A 15,540-nucleotide genomic window follows, 5' to 3' on the forward strand; every position below is an offset into this window, starting at 1 on the left:
CACTTCGTTATGACTACGTGTGCAACATTTAAGAGTGACAGTGTTGACAACCATTACTTTGTTGCTAAATTCGACAAGTATTCAGACACATGCGCAAAAACTTGGCCACGTTGCGTTAACAAAAACAAGTAAGATAAAAATTGGGGGGGGGGGGGGTGGTTTAGTTAAAGCTGCTCTATTTAACAATTTGCCCCAAAATTTCTTTACAATAGCCATTTAATTTGACCATTTATGATGGAAACATCTTCTAATAGGGCAGTTTACAATTACGCCCAAAATAATATTTTTAGAAAAGCGCACAGAGCGCATGGGCGTGGCCAGTTGATTTTTAGACAAGGAACACAGGCAGGCGACTGAGGGAGTGTATTCGTACTAGGCAAAACTTGTGAACTGACTCGCTATTTCACCATAAATATACTTAACAGATGTATTATGGTTACAACAAACCTCTGCTGCTTTGGTGTCTGCCGCTATGGGACTGGCGATGTTGTGACCGGGATTGAATGAACGGAGTTTCCAGAGGAATGTCTCCGCTGGGTTCAAGCATGTACAATTAAACGGCAGTGATTTATGTGAAAAATGTCACAGAAGACACCTATATGTGCTTTCTACATTTTGTCGGTGGAAATGGGCCAGCAGCTGAAAATACAGAACCAATATATTGCAGGTATGTTTATCGTCTGCTTTCTTAGCGTTAGCCTTCCTCGTACTATACATCATGGTGTAAATGCACCAAAAATACCTCGGAGTTTACCAACGAAATGTGAAAATTAATTTAAAGCATCAGCGCTATAGAACCCTATGCCTACACAACATGCTAGTTGATCAGTGTAAGATGTGAGCGGTCACTATGTCACCACGCCACTTTAACAAAAGTAACTAGACAGAAATAACAGCCCGAAGATGAGGCTTAAAATCTTCAACTGAAAATCGTGACTTTAATATGTTTTGTTTTCGTGAAAATTACAGACCAACACGATATTAGCAGCCATCTAGACCGCAACGGAGTGGCAGCAACGATCATACAGTAAATATTACCTTTCAAAAAAAACTGCTTTCTTTCCACCCATTTTGAGGTCTCCGCATGCCAACCACCGTTTAAGTTGTTCCAAAGTGTTTTAAGCCTGGGAGGTCATTTTCTTCCAAAATTATGTGTGCGTGTGCGACCTACGCTGTTATTTTGTCCGAGCACATTAATGAGGAAAATGTGACGTCATTTGAGATCAACCCTATTAGTAGATTAACATCTTAGCTGTTCACAATGGGTACTCTTTGCAAACCTCTGGCCAATAGTTTTCAGACTGGATTCGGGTTCAAGTTTCCCGCCGTCTGTCTGTGGATGTGACGTCATATGTGCATTGCGTACGTACAGGAAGAGAAAGAAGAAAGAAAAAAAAAAAAAGGGTGTGCAGTTTCACTTTTCAGCCACACATGGCAGTAGAGATTCAAAATTTTAACGAAAAGAGGCTGGTTTTGAGCACAGCCAAGCTGGGACTCCAAGAAAAAAACAACAACGTTATTTAGTACTGTCACTAGTGTTAAAGGATCTTTGTGCACCTTTGGCCCAAAGTGTATCTGCAGCATCTGTGTCAGACTCGTTCATGGTTCGCATATGTGCACGATCTTAAAGCGACAGCCACAGTTGACAAAGGAAAATACAACATCAAATGAGGTAAGAAAAACTCCGGCCCTGCCCTCAACAAAAAACCTGTGGAGTGCGCGGGTCCGCACACTACTATAAAGTGAAGATAAAAGCTGTTAGATGCAGTCAGAGTATAACAGTCAGGACTCTTTGTACTCATCTGGGCATTGGTAGAGCATGCATGATGTAGAGAAAGCTTTAACATTACCTTTTTAAACAGCACGATGCACCTTTAATTTCGTCAATGAAAACTAAAAAATAATTTCGTCAACACATTTTTCACTGGACTAAAACTAGACGAGACTAAAACCCTCATTAATAAAGAATAAGTGCGACTAAATCAGTATGTATTTTCGTCTACAAATGAAGACGAGAGAAAAATGTACTTCACTTAATAAAAACTGGACTAAAATCTATGCACATTTTAGTTCATGAAAACGAAACTGAAATTATATGATTTTGTAAACTCTTCTCTGCTATTCTGTCAGTGTGACACAGTCATGTGACAGACAGTGACACACCCCTTTTAAACTCTGCAGCTAACGAGTGCAACATGCACAAACACATGGGACAGACAGGAGGTGGATTCACTGTGAAAGGAAAAAAAAAAAGAAGTAAATTATAGTTATAAACGTAACAATCCAACGGCTACAACGTTCCAACAATATTGTTAATCCAATTGCTAACTCATGCTGGCTAATTTACTAGCTTGTAGCATGGAGCCATAGTAGCCACTTGTTGACATGCTGTAATTTTGTGTGAAGTTGTTTTTCATCAAAATGATGAGAACATTTTATGTGAAATAGTTTTAGATGTGAAATGTTCAACATATTCTGCTCACACACAAAAAATACAGGGGTTAAATGATTGCCCTGACTAAAACTACACTAAAACGTTGACAGTGTTTGTTGACTGAAACTAGACTAAATGCTAAAAAAAAAATTTAGTAGACTAAAAATAGACTAAATAAAAACGGAATGAGGTTGACTAACTGATTAAAACCTAACAAGCGTAACTGAAATTGGACTGAGACTACATTTAAAAATGTCGGATAAAATGAACACTAGCTGTCACTAATGACTTTTAAAAATTAATTTTCCTATTGATTATTCCATCGATTAATCGCAAGTTGAATCGACTGGATATAAGTACTGTTACGGTCCTGAGCCTTAAAGGGGGTGGGGTTAGTCTGTTTTGGCGATCGCTCCTCCATGTCCTCCCTATACACAGCCGGGATGACCGTCTGTGAGTGTGTGTGTGGTGCTAGGCTTGCTCTCGCTCCTCTGCGCGCTCCCGAGGCTATCACCTACTAGCAGGGCGCTGCCGCTGCTGCCTGCCTCGTGGGCTGAGGACTTCGTTTGCACATTTGTTTACGTTATCCTTAGCTTTAGTTTCTTTTGTTAATTTGTACCTTTTTAGTAATAAATGTTTCCATTCGTGCACTTAACCCAGTCTCGTTTCCCCCTCCATTGTTGCTGCTCTGAGCCAGCTGTAACAGTGCTCACAATTTATTAGTTCTACACACGTAATGCATTATTGAACAACAACAATCAGTTTGCACTTTATACATTTCCAAGTTAAGACATAACCAGAAACAAAAGTTATTTGTGTTTTTATGCACTTTGAGGTATGCCTGGGTAAGATGTGACCAAAATTATTTATAAAATTTTATTTTAGTCTTACATTTATTTTACTGTATTTTTCTTTGTGACACAAAACACCTCGAGTTCTGGTCAAGAACAGCGTTGTGTTTTTAAGCTGTTTGCGATATGCCTTTGCCATGTTTCCAAATTTTAAAGGGAGATGAATAAAAAGTGCATATTTTTCATCCGTATTGGTTTGAATTGGATTATCAGCCGTTTACTGGGTTCCAGCTGTTTACTGGGTGCCTAATGTGTCTGGCCCGGCTACATTTCTTGATTTGAAAATTTGGCCCAATTGAATTAGTAATTTAATAGCCCTGATTTGAGCTAAGCAAACATTGTGCCCCATTGTGTACTTGTTTCAATAGGATGTTTTTCTTTTAAATTACCTTTTTTACAAAAACTATTTCTTCACAACTGGCAATCCGATCCATTAATATAATTTACACATATTTAATATTTTTTGCATTGTCTGCAAAAGTTTAAAACATAAAGCTTGTGGCATTTTTACTTTCTGAGATAATTGAAGTCAAAAGCGGTACCACAGGCTAAAAACGTTTAGCTAATGATTATGGGAATCTGATTGTGGAACTTTGGAGGAAGTTTACTAAATAATAAAAACAGAAAATAAGTATTTTCCTGACGCTGGAAAAAAGGTTATTTTCTAGGCACCGTCTGAGAGCAAGCTGATGGCCTAAATGTAGTGTGCCGTTAAGGTGATCTGAATCTATTGAAGCATATCGCAGTACAGCATATAACCAGTGCTAAAGAAACTGCTGATAACAAAGCCGCTGGTGAAAATAAAATAAAATGGGCAAACAAAATGGATGGTTAATAATTGCGATGAAAGGGAAACCGTTAGATGTTGTATATGCGTTAACAACTGTAAAAGCTAATTGCCAAAGCCATATTTTATCACTTTGCTTAACTGATTGGTTAACATTCACTGGTACATGACACCTATTCATACAAAAAGGAGTGTATGGGAAAATGAGGGGTTGCAATGAAGCTTATTGTGAAACATAATATTGGTACCTGAAGGCATTTATAACATTCTTTCTTGAATAGAGGGGAACACTGTGGGGATAGCAAGAAGACAGGGAGTAAGGAACAATTTCCTGCTGGGGTCAATGTATTGTCGGTCATTGTACTTGACGATCATTCACAACAAATATATTTAGCAAAGGTCAACAGAAACCTTACCGATTTCTGTTGAAAGGCCGAGTGGTCGTCAGAGAGCCAGAACCAGTTTTGTAGTGTCCAGAACCATATCCATTCACAAAGCTACTGTTGGGAAAAGGTGCCTGTGGAGACAAGACAATTTGTGTGTGTGTGTGTGTGTGTGTGTGGGGGGGGGTAAAAGTTTAAATAGAAAGAAAGAAATGTGGAGAGGTGAAACAGAGGTGTGATCACATGTCATTGAAGATACCCTCGCCACACAGCATAATATTTAAAGGAACACCACTTTTTAGCCTGAAGCACATGAAACCGAGATAAGTACCGAACCGTGACTTCTGTGAACCATTACACCCCGAGCCACTACGCATTTTAATGTAAAGTTAAGGACAGAAATAAAAAAACAATAGTTAAAAAAAACTGCTGCTGGATAATGTGAGGCTTATTGGAGGGGAATGGGTGACCTACACAAAAAAAAGCAATAAATCAAAAGTCAATTAGTAGTACACCGTGCTGTAAAGAAAGCCAGTGCTGCTCATGCATCTTTGACCCTCAGATCTCATAATCTTATGGTTCATTGGGGTGGGAGTGAAGCATCCAACTTTGAAAGATAAGGAAAGAAACAGACGATTGGATAGTTAAGTAGAGAGACAGAAAGAGAAATACAGACCAAAGCCAGTCACTTCACACCAGACTCCCTCCATGCGTCATGATTTCATCACAGGGTCTGGCATGAGCACTAACATGGTGTTCAATTTAATTCACTTGTTACACTTGTTCTGAAGAAAAATATCCAGCTGAAATTTACATGAGTCACACTCACGTTCCAAGCACACAAGAGTGTTCAGTAGCGGAGTGATACAATTCAATTCAATCCAGTGTGGAAAAATGGCAATGTTCTCATGAAAGAAAAGCCTTTTTCAATAATTGGTTTCTTTTTAAGCTTTGTAAAGTAATTGACTTGTTTTGCCAGCCGCTGCTTGTTTGGAGACAGTTCATAAAAATATAAGCAAAATACAGTATAAATAAAATATTTTGCATATGTCATTATCTTGAGTCAGTCAAATATTTATGTCGTATGAAACTACGGTATAGAAATTGAGTCGCCGATACATCCGCAAATACAGTATGATCATGATATACAGCGGCTTGAAAAAGTATTCATACCCATTGAGTTTTTCAACATTTCGGCACGTTGCGACCACAAACATGAATGAATATATTTCATTGAAATTTTATGTGAAAATTAAACACAAAGTAGCACACAATCATAAAGTGAAACAAAGTGTATATCTTATTTCAAACAAAAAACTGAAAAGTTGGGTGTGCCTCATAGTTATCTTTTGATCTGCAAATCAATTGCCTCCAGTATATAACAAAAACAGGAATTAACCTTGCTGTTCCAATACTTTTGGAGGGGACTAGTATATATACGGCACTGTTACAGCTGTGGTTCTTTATTGGTACAGTACTCCATAAAGTCGCGTTGCAAGTGTGTGTGTGTGTGTGTGTGTGTGTGTGTGTGTGTGTGTGTGTGTGTGTGTGTGTGTGTGTGTGTGTGTGTGTGTGTGTGTGTGTGTGTGTGCGTGCGTTATACAACCCCTAGCAAAAATTATAAAATCATTACTCCTGGATGATTATCAAATGCTAAATCATGGATGTTCAACAAAATCTTTTATTCGAGAATCGAAATGCCACCCTTCTGGTATTAAAAGCTTTTTTTTAAGCAATAAGGAAAATTTTGCAGTTTCAGAGGAGGTAAAAGGGAAAATAATAGAATTGTGGGGGGAAAAAACTAAACAAAAACGACAACAAAAAACACACTACAACGCTAGTACTTTGTTGCACCACCTCTGGCTTTTACAACAGCTGGTAGTTTCTAGGGCATGGACTTCACCAGTATTTTTTTTTTCAAAAATAAAAGCGATATTGTACTATTTCGATAAAGTACAAGTTTGACTTTGTGTTTCCATTGAAGAGCATTTCGCTTCAGAGGCACAATTCTCGTAACGTCCCGTCTCGCGGGAACTCGCAGTTCTGTAGGAGGGGCTCATGATGTTTACGGAAGACGGACGCCCCGGAGTTGTTAAGATTACTTTAAAAACATCTCACCCCTCATTAGGTGGGTTGGGCATTTGGTGTTGGTGTTTGCATGTGTGCGTGCTTGTAACTCTTGTTATGGTACAGACAGATGGATTTCAACGACGACATGCGCCGTATGTTGCTCGTTTGCTCGTTGCCACGGCCATTTCTCGTTCAACGATATGGCCGTGCATTGAACCGCAATGTATTGGCTTTCTAGCTAAATCACTTCGTGCTTAAAAAGACTTGTTATCCCCTCGGGAGGCAGCTCAGGCACGAAAGCGAGTGGCTCCGTACTTCCTTTCCTCCGTGACCGGGCGGGGGTCACATGACTAGAGGGAATGCGCAAAAAGTGTTTCCATTGCACTTTTGCTAAATACCTCTATTTCGACACATCTAAAAAAAAAAAAAACCTCATGAAAGCGTCAAAACCTTTTCGCGATATTTAAGAGTTTAAAAAAAAATCATGTGTTTCCATTACCAGCTTGCTTTTGCGCAACTTGCCTTTTGCGCAAAACTTAGGGTAATGGAAACGCACCTAGTGACAAATAGCATCCTTCATCAATCTAGCTCCAACTTCTTGTGATTGTTATAATCAGCTCAGCTTTGCTGCTTGACATTTTCTTTCATTTCTATCACTTATTTTCAGCCAACTGTGATCCAGACTATTTGCAGGCCATGACTGTGAAATTATGTCTTTCTTGAAGGAAGGTTTTTATGTTGTTATTTGGTGCTCTATGACAAGATGCATTATTATCTTGGAAAAAAGGCTGTCATCTCTAAACATCCTTTCAATCGATGGAATCACAAAACTGACTAAAATATGTGTAAACTTGTGAATGTATTGAAGAAAACATCCCGGGCCGGATGCTGAAAAACTGCACGGAGGAACTCAAGGATGTTTTCACAGACATCTTTAACATCTCTCTAAACAAGCTATTGTCCCATCATGCCTCCAAGCTGCCACCACCATCATACCTGTGCCAAAGAAACCATCTTCATCCTGCTTCAATGACTACCGCCTGGTGGCAATGACACCCATAATCATGAAGCGCTTTGAAAGGCTAATCATGTCACACATCAAAATCCAACTTCCCCTAAACCCTGGACCCCTCCCATTCACATACCGGGCCGAACAATCCACAGAGGATGCAATCTGTTCTGTCCATCTTAGTCACCAGGAGAGAAAAAAAAGGATTCATATCTGAGAATGTTGTTCATAGATTTCAGTTTAGCATTCAACTCCATAATACCACAACAGCTCATCTGTAAACTCGACAGACTGGGCCTCAGCACCTCCCTCTGAAACTGGCTGCTGGATTTCCTCACACAGAGGACACAAGCAGTGCATGTGGGCAGCAAAACCTCAAGGAGCATAACTAAGCACAGGGCAAAAGCTGTGTGCTCAGTCAGTCCTCTGCTCTTTACCTACACAACAACCTACAGCACTAACCACTTAGTGAAGTTAGGTGAATGAGTAGTCAAAATGTAAAGCACTATGAGGTGGAAAAGCGCTATATAGATAAATGAAGTGCCAAGTGCCATTTAACCCAAAAATTTCTCTAAATTTCAAAATTCAAATAATTATCCTCCAGGAGCAGTGATTGCAATTTTTTGCCAGGCGTTGTAGTTTATGCAGCGTGTCTCACCAAAGGAGTTTCGAAGTATGGTGCGGGCGAAGGGGCCCAGGTGGGGGGCACGATGCCGTAGACAGGGTACTGTTGCTGGGGGTAGACGTGCTGCATGTAGAGAGGGGAGGTGTACTGGGAATGGCTCTGGGCCTGTTGGGAGTAAAGGCTGCTGTCCATGCTACGGTAGCCATTCTTCGCAAAGAACGTGTTGATGGCTTTTATCCTGGCCTGTCAACATCCAATGGAGGAAGAAGAAGAAAAAAAAAGTGAAACTTGGCTTTACTGCGATGACAAAATAAGAGAAGCTCTTACTCACCATTATAGGTTTTCCCTGAAATGTTTTTACTTCCTCTCGCAAATACTCATAAGCCTGCAAATATAGAAACATGGAGTAAAAAGAGCTTATTGAAATAGTGTATGATAGATACATTGTATACTTTATTGTTCATGTTGATATATGAGGTATTGGGTTAGGGTTGTTAGCTCTGTTGTGCGGTGTGCAAGCACTCCAAGTGGGTTCAAATGTAACAGTGAGATCTCGGCTGGTACACTAACGTTGCATTAACAATAAGAAAGTTAATGCAACAGTAGCATGTTTAAATCACCCGCAAATACATGGCACTGCTAGAGGAGCATGGATGTCAACAACATTGTACATTAGTGTTCCCTTCACTTTTCGCTGCCGATATGTTCCAAATCCCTCCGCAATAAGTCAATTTACGGCAAGTTGAGGTAGCCCTTTTTTATTTTATTTTAGGGTTGTTGGCGGGGGGGTTACACTTCTATTAAAGGGATACTTGACTCATTGAGCCATTTTTAACAGTAAGAAGATAATATTTTGTCTATAATGTGATAACTTATATTAATTATTAATTAATTATTTTTCATGAACAATTAATACCTTTAAAAACTAATTTTGCCACTTGCTGTCAACTGAAGATGACATCCCCTGTGCTGAGGAAATAGGTAATGACCAATCATGGCTCAGTTTGCTGACCAAACCCAGAAAACAGGTGAGCCGTGATTGGTCGTTACTTACTTCCTCAGCACTGGTGATGTCATCTTCAGTCAACAGCAAGTGGAAAAATGTGTTTTTAAAGGTATTAATTGTACATGAAAAATAACAACGTTATCAAATCAAATATGGACAAAGTACTAAGTTTTTACTGCTGAAAATGGCCCAATGAGTCAATAAATTTGACTTTCAGCATGCAAAATGTAGTATAAATACAGAACTGCTGATAAAGTTTTCCTTTTTAATCTTAAAATGGCTTACCTTAGACAGAAACCGGGTTACAAATGTTACAAATTGGTCAAAAATAAAAATCCGCGATAGAGTTAATGCACAATCACTGAACTGCGAAGTAGCGAGGGAACACTGCACACTAGGGCGAGACAGTTTTTTGTTGCATTTTTAAACAAACTCAAAATGAGTTACTGGTTGTCTTTAAAGCAGAGATATCAATACAATTCAGCTTCATGGTGTTTTACACAATGTTTCAATGTATTTGTACATGTTAGACTTATAGTAGGACTCAATAGTACATTTGTATTCAACTTAATTTTGCAAACAATTATCGGCTTACATATCCGCTATCGACATTGGTACTTTCAAAATTATTAGTTTATCGGTTGAAAATAGCATTATCGTGCATCCCTAGTAGTCTTATATACTTTATCTAAAATACTTTTGATTGATTTGTGTCTTCTATCCAAAATGCGCTTTATGAATAACTGGCGAAACGATACGAGAAACTTTTGTCCATGTCACACAACACAATGTTGAAGTAAAAAATAAAAATAAAAAAGTAGAGGAAGAAAAACATTGACTAAACATATGCAACGTAAGCAATCTGTGCAATCAAAACAAAATACCATTCACCATGTAAATGTGCAATATGTGTAAGTACTTAAAGTAGCTCTAGGGAACTTTTCAACCTTAATAAAATATTTTCATAACCCTTTTGATGATAAAACTGGTTGAATAGTTACCTTTGCCGTGGCCTGAGGGGTTCTGTATCATTTTTACTGGCACTAAGCAACTTTGAGGAGGATGGTAGGAACACTGCCACAAAAAAAAAACTAGGGATGCTCCGATCCACTTTTTTCATTACCGATTCGATACCTAGTCCCCCCAATAATATTCAATATATTTCCACAAACAAACTCAAATGCTTTTAGATGTTCTTTAATGTATTCGAAATACTTTTTAAACATTTATTGGAGAGATTTTCATTCAATATTTTCAATACATGTATTGAATATATATTGAATGAATGTAATTATTACTTAAGTGACGGTACACTTTTATTTTCTTACATTCAAGCAGTGTTAATGTTTCAACTGTGCATAATGTGGTCAAGGCTCGCCTGATTCCAAGCGCTTCTGTTTACAAAATGAGTGATGTGGCCAAGGCTCCTACGCCACTTGCTTCTGTTTACACACTCTCCTTTCATGTCTGCACGTAAAGAAATGTTCATAGGAGACATGCTTTTTTTGCTCTTCAGTTTAAGAAACTAGATGATCACCAAATGCCACCTTTATGTACAAAATTAATTACATTATTCTTTGTCTTGCCCGCCTTGGCAAACTCTGTTGCCGCTTCCCACACGGCCATCCTTCCACGGAGCCTGACGGCTCGCCACTCGCGGAAGCAGTGAGGGAGGCCCCGATCGGGCTGAGGAGGCGGCTTCTCGCTGCCGAACGGCTTTCGCGAGCTGGCGTCGCGGGGCCTGCCTTCCTGCCAAATGGCTCCCCATGTTCCCACAGTGCAATTTTGACAGAAAAGCAAAGGTGAAATATTATTTACCTAACCATTCCCCGTTTCACCTAGTCATTGGAGACGTGAACTTGCCCGTCTCTTAGAGATAAGTCTCTCTGGATCTGGACCATTTTGACAGATACCAGATAAATTTTTGCCCCTAATATCTGCGCCGATACCAGATCCACGTATCGGATCGGAGCATCCCTACAAAAAACTACAAATGTGCTGACTGTTTTATGGCAGACGTCACTTCCACCTTTCCCCATTCGTTACAAAGACGAAAGTCAATTTGAATGTGGATTACGTTTACTGCTTTCTTGGCAAAACAACGGAAAAGTTTTGCCTGAGGAGACAAAAAAAAGAACAAAAGTAAAGGGAAGCTACCCGGATAAAAGGGCAGTCAAGGATCAACATTGGCCTGGATTTCAATCACTGGCGTGAGCTAAAAAAAAGAAAAAAAGAAAGAAAAACGATGCAATGCGCTTGTCCTCATAGGAAACGTGGTCTTTCTTGAGGCCTAACAGTACTGCGTTTGTCCATATGGTGCCGCCATATTCAACGTAAACTGGAAGTTACTTAGTGTTGCTTTAACTGTGTGCATTACAAATAACGTGTAATTTACCATTATTTCCTACCTCTGTGTACATTGTTTATACTGTAGATATCTAGATATTCTACAATATGCTATTTTATTATTCTATTTTATTTTACTTATATTTATTTATCTTTTCTTATTGCAGTGACAAGGGAAACATCCACAATTACGTTGTACCCGTGTATAATGATGACAATAAAGGCATCCTATCCTATCCTAAGAAGCAAAAGGAGAAGGAGGAGAAGAATAAGAAGATGGAGAATAGAAGAAGAAGAACAAGAAGAAAAAGCAAGGACAACAAAAAAACAAGTATTCACCTGCTGAGCATCAGTGTCTGACTGAAATGTGATGTACCAGTTGTTGTTGTGTGCAAACTCGACGCTTATCACCTTTGGACAGTTGTCATTGTTGAAAAGTGACTCCACTTCCTTTAAACAACAGAAAAAAAGGAAGTATATGAAAAAAATAGGCTAAAAGACTGTTGTCATATTGCATTGCAAAACCAAATCATTTCAGTTTCAGTTTCAGTTTAGTGAAGTGTACCTCAACGGGTGTGGTCTCAGGGACCTCTCGCAGGATGATAATACACCGTTTGTGGTTGGGGCGCACTTTCTCCCCTTTCTCATCCACTTGTACCATGGGTGATGCTGGAAGGATACATTTTCAATTCAAATTTTCCGATACAAATATTTAAGGATGAAACGACTGAAACACGCCACCTACATCTCAACACATCCAAAATGAGCTCCATGTCACTGGTGAGACCCTTGATCCCATCCATGCTGGCAATGGTCCAAATAGGGACAAATTGGTCACTGTCCATCTGGGACATCAGGTATAGATCCTTTGAGAGGTTCTCTCTAAATGTTAAAAACATTTTTTGTTCATATTTAGATGAGACATAACTTATTCACCAATATCCACTTTCCAAATTAGGTCAGGGATCTCAACTCTTACCTTGAGAAATAAAACTCGAGCTCTTTTTTCAGAGACTCCCGTAGATTCTCTGTTGAGATTGGTTGATCTTCTGTTTTGGCATCTACAACACAGCAAAAAATTTTTTTAAATGAGAGCAATGATAAATGAGGTGGGGTATTTAAAGACGTCATCATCTCATTTTGTAATGTTATCCGACGCCACGTACAAAACAGCTGGTTGGCGACAAGAAGTTAACTTCATCAGCCACTCTCTTCCCTCAGTTCTCCTTCGTGTCAAACATCAAAAGGTAACTCAAATGCACAAAGTAGGGCTGGGTATCCATGCAAGTGCGGCAATCACAACTTTTCAGTGAGGGAGGGAGAACAGCTTCCTCACAGGCCCCCCTTGGTCCCAGACGGCCCTCGTTTTAGAACCATCTCAGAGAGGAGGTTCTGAAAAGTGGTTCCATTGTAATCGCACGGGACTAAAAATAAAATAAAGTAAAAGTGACCAATTGGGCCGAGCAATGCTGAACCGATGTGGACCAGTACAATTAAAAAGCAGTGCATATAAACTCGGATATGTGGTCACACAGCACAACATACTTGCTGTTTTTCATTTGGTTTTATATTCATTCATTGAAGTGTTTGTTATATAAATGTTGAGTGTATGTATGACTTTCCAATCAAGTTAGTGTATGTTAGTGATAGACTAGGATGCATTCGGACCTGAGCACAAATTGGTGTTACAAATTAAATACATCTATCAGACCAGAACTTAGTCATAAATGGAGAACTCCCTGTATATGATAAAGAAAAGGAATCATCGCGATTGAGGCTTGTGCGTGCGTGTGTGTGTGTGCGTGCGTGCGTGCGTAGCGGCATGACAAACCTGCAGTCCCCGCAGTGGTGAGCTCTGCGGGGGAAAAGTCCAATTCTGGAGGGTCCGTTCCATTGACTGCTGTCTCAGCTGTTGCTGTGCTGCTTTCATCCGGGCTTGGGAATCCCACAGTGTACGGCTTGCAACCAGCCGGCGACAGATCAGCGTAGCCTGGGAAGAGTTATATTCAGGCAAATTGACACCTCATCTTGACCATTTTAAATCCTATCGTGTCTGTTGAGTCTCTTAATGAGTGAACGTGATAACCAACATTATAAGCCTTTAGCTTTTATACAGAACCCAACAAGTTGGACACTTTCACACAGGGGCATGGTATTTTGAATTTTGTGACAGCATATAGAGTAAATGTCATCATCATCTTGGGCGACATGACAGTCAGAAGCATTTTTTTCAAACCCCTTAAGACACGCCTTAGGCTGCGTTCACACTAAAGCTCAGTTCCGATTTTTTCATGCAGTGTGAACGTACCGGTACGATTAAGATTTTTTCACACCAGACCTGGGCCTCTTTCATATATGGATATAAATCGGTATGTATGCGATGCGTCTGCACTGTGAACACTCATCCGCACGCATCCGATTCATACGTCATCAAAAGCCTGATATGCACTTTGCGTGGGTGGCAGAGAATACTTGGAAGGGAGAGTACTGACACGTCTGTGAATATACAAAGCTGTTTTGAGTAATATTTGTCTTTAATTTAATCACACTTGAAACATGAAGCATAAAGTTGACATTTGTGGCGACAGTAGAAATTCAGCCCTGCAGACGGTTCATCACACACGTCAATGACGCAACGTCTTCAATGAAATGAAGATATTGAGGAGTCTCCCCTCATTTCCCAAAAATATTTCTACCTCTTCCAACCTCGCTACGTTGGCGTTATGAGATGGGAAAAATTAGCTTGACGGGTTTCTTCTCTGATTGTAAACACTGACGCTCGAGGACAGCAGCCAAATATGAGCGAGCATGAAAACAGTCCACCAATCGGGAGCGGGCGTTCGCACAGCTTAATTTGCATAATTCATGCAGGCAAGACACACAAATCCAACTCCTAACACGGCCGCGAAAGAAGTCCACCAGCCCACCAATCAGTAGCGTGCGTTGGCACAGCTAAATTTGCATATGGCACTGATAAAGGTCGCTTGCCCCGGCGGCTTGGCTGGAGGGAAAACGTTGCGTCGAGTCGGGGGCATTGTTATTTCCGTAAACTTTGCAACGTGATGTCGTTTGTTTTGGGTGCACATCACCTGACGTGTTGCGTTCACATTGAAGTCGCATTTGTTTTTGTAATGTGAACAGTCCATAAAAAGATCGGATTTAACAAAAAATCCGAATTGGGCATCACGGACTGCAGTGTAGCCTTAATTACCATCACATCCTTAGGTAACAGAGGAAAGCAAACTTAAGGGGCAACACAGTTTCTGCAAAGCCGATGAGCCATCTATAAAAATAGAAGTCATCAAAGGTTGCACTAGCATCAGTGACTCAAAACAACGGGAGACGTGCGTGTATTACTGTTGCTGTGAATATATATATTTTTTTTAATACAGAGTTGTTCTAGTTTTTGAATAGTATCCATTATCCAACTGGAGTGTGCCATATTGTACCTTCTACGACAGGGAAGGACAAACTCGGTCCTCGAGGGACGGAGTCCTGCAAGTTTTGGAGGTTTCCTCTTCCAGCACAAGCTGATTCCAATCAACAGGATCGTTACCAGGCTTATGCAGAACTTGCTGATGAGCTGATCATATTCCAGCTCTGTTGTAGAAGGGAAACATCCAAAACCTACAGGACTCCATCCCTTCAGGACAGAGTTTGCCTACCACTGTTCTACAATATTACTGGTGTATTTTTTTGGGTGATAAAATTTTGAAATATCGTGAAATCGACAATGTAGGGATGTGATGACGTAATCCATAACATCATACATATCGTGTCCATTTGGACGTACACGCGTTGTTTGCTACTGCATAACTTTGTCAGAGAGTGTGAGCAGCCAGTTTTGTCACGTCTTCAGCCTCAAAAGAGGATTTAGTGCCTAAAGTGAGAGCTATCTTTGTCATGTGGAGGTTGTTTGGTAAGACGTCAGGTATGATGCTAAATATACAGTAATTTCTGGACTATAAGCCGCGCTAGCTAAATCTGGGGAATACTCGAGTTTGTTACACATATAAACTGCACCCGTCT

General features: G+C 39.9%; 1 protein-coding gene across 2 annotated transcripts in view; it reads right to left on the bottom strand.

Moving 5' to 3' along the window:
• The window catches only part of larp4aa (La ribonucleoprotein 4Aa), a 29,920-nt gene that overhangs the window by 8,229 nt on the left and 6,151 nt on the right, over positions 1 to 15,540 (bottom strand). The window contains exons 3-11 of one of the 2 annotated variants that reach the window (XM_086068135.1): positions 13,343 to 13,501; positions 12,491 to 12,572; positions 12,257 to 12,393; positions 12,077 to 12,180; positions 11,851 to 11,961; positions 8,491 to 8,544; positions 8,193 to 8,402; positions 4,489 to 4,589; positions 4,321 to 4,362 (exon numbers count right to left, since the gene is read on the bottom strand). In XM_086068135.1, the coding sequence (XP_085924261.1) occupies positions 4,321 to 4,362; positions 4,489 to 4,589; positions 8,193 to 8,402; positions 8,491 to 8,544; positions 11,851 to 11,961; positions 12,077 to 12,180; positions 12,257 to 12,393; positions 12,491 to 12,572; positions 13,343 to 13,501 (1,000 nt within the window). The remainder of the gene's footprint in view (positions 1 to 4,320; positions 4,363 to 4,488; positions 4,590 to 8,192; positions 8,403 to 8,490; positions 8,545 to 11,850; positions 11,962 to 12,076; positions 12,181 to 12,256; positions 12,394 to 12,490; positions 12,573 to 13,342; positions 13,502 to 15,540) is intronic. The other variant, XM_086068136.1, reaches the window with a different exon arrangement.

This window comes from Leptonotus elevatus, chromosome 2, assembly GCF_054856555.1.
Source record: "Leptonotus elevatus isolate MCC_2025b chromosome 2, RoL_Lele_1.0, whole genome shotgun sequence".
NCBI classification, from domain to species: Eukaryota; Metazoa; Chordata; class Actinopteri; order Syngnathiformes; family Syngnathidae; genus Leptonotus; species Leptonotus elevatus.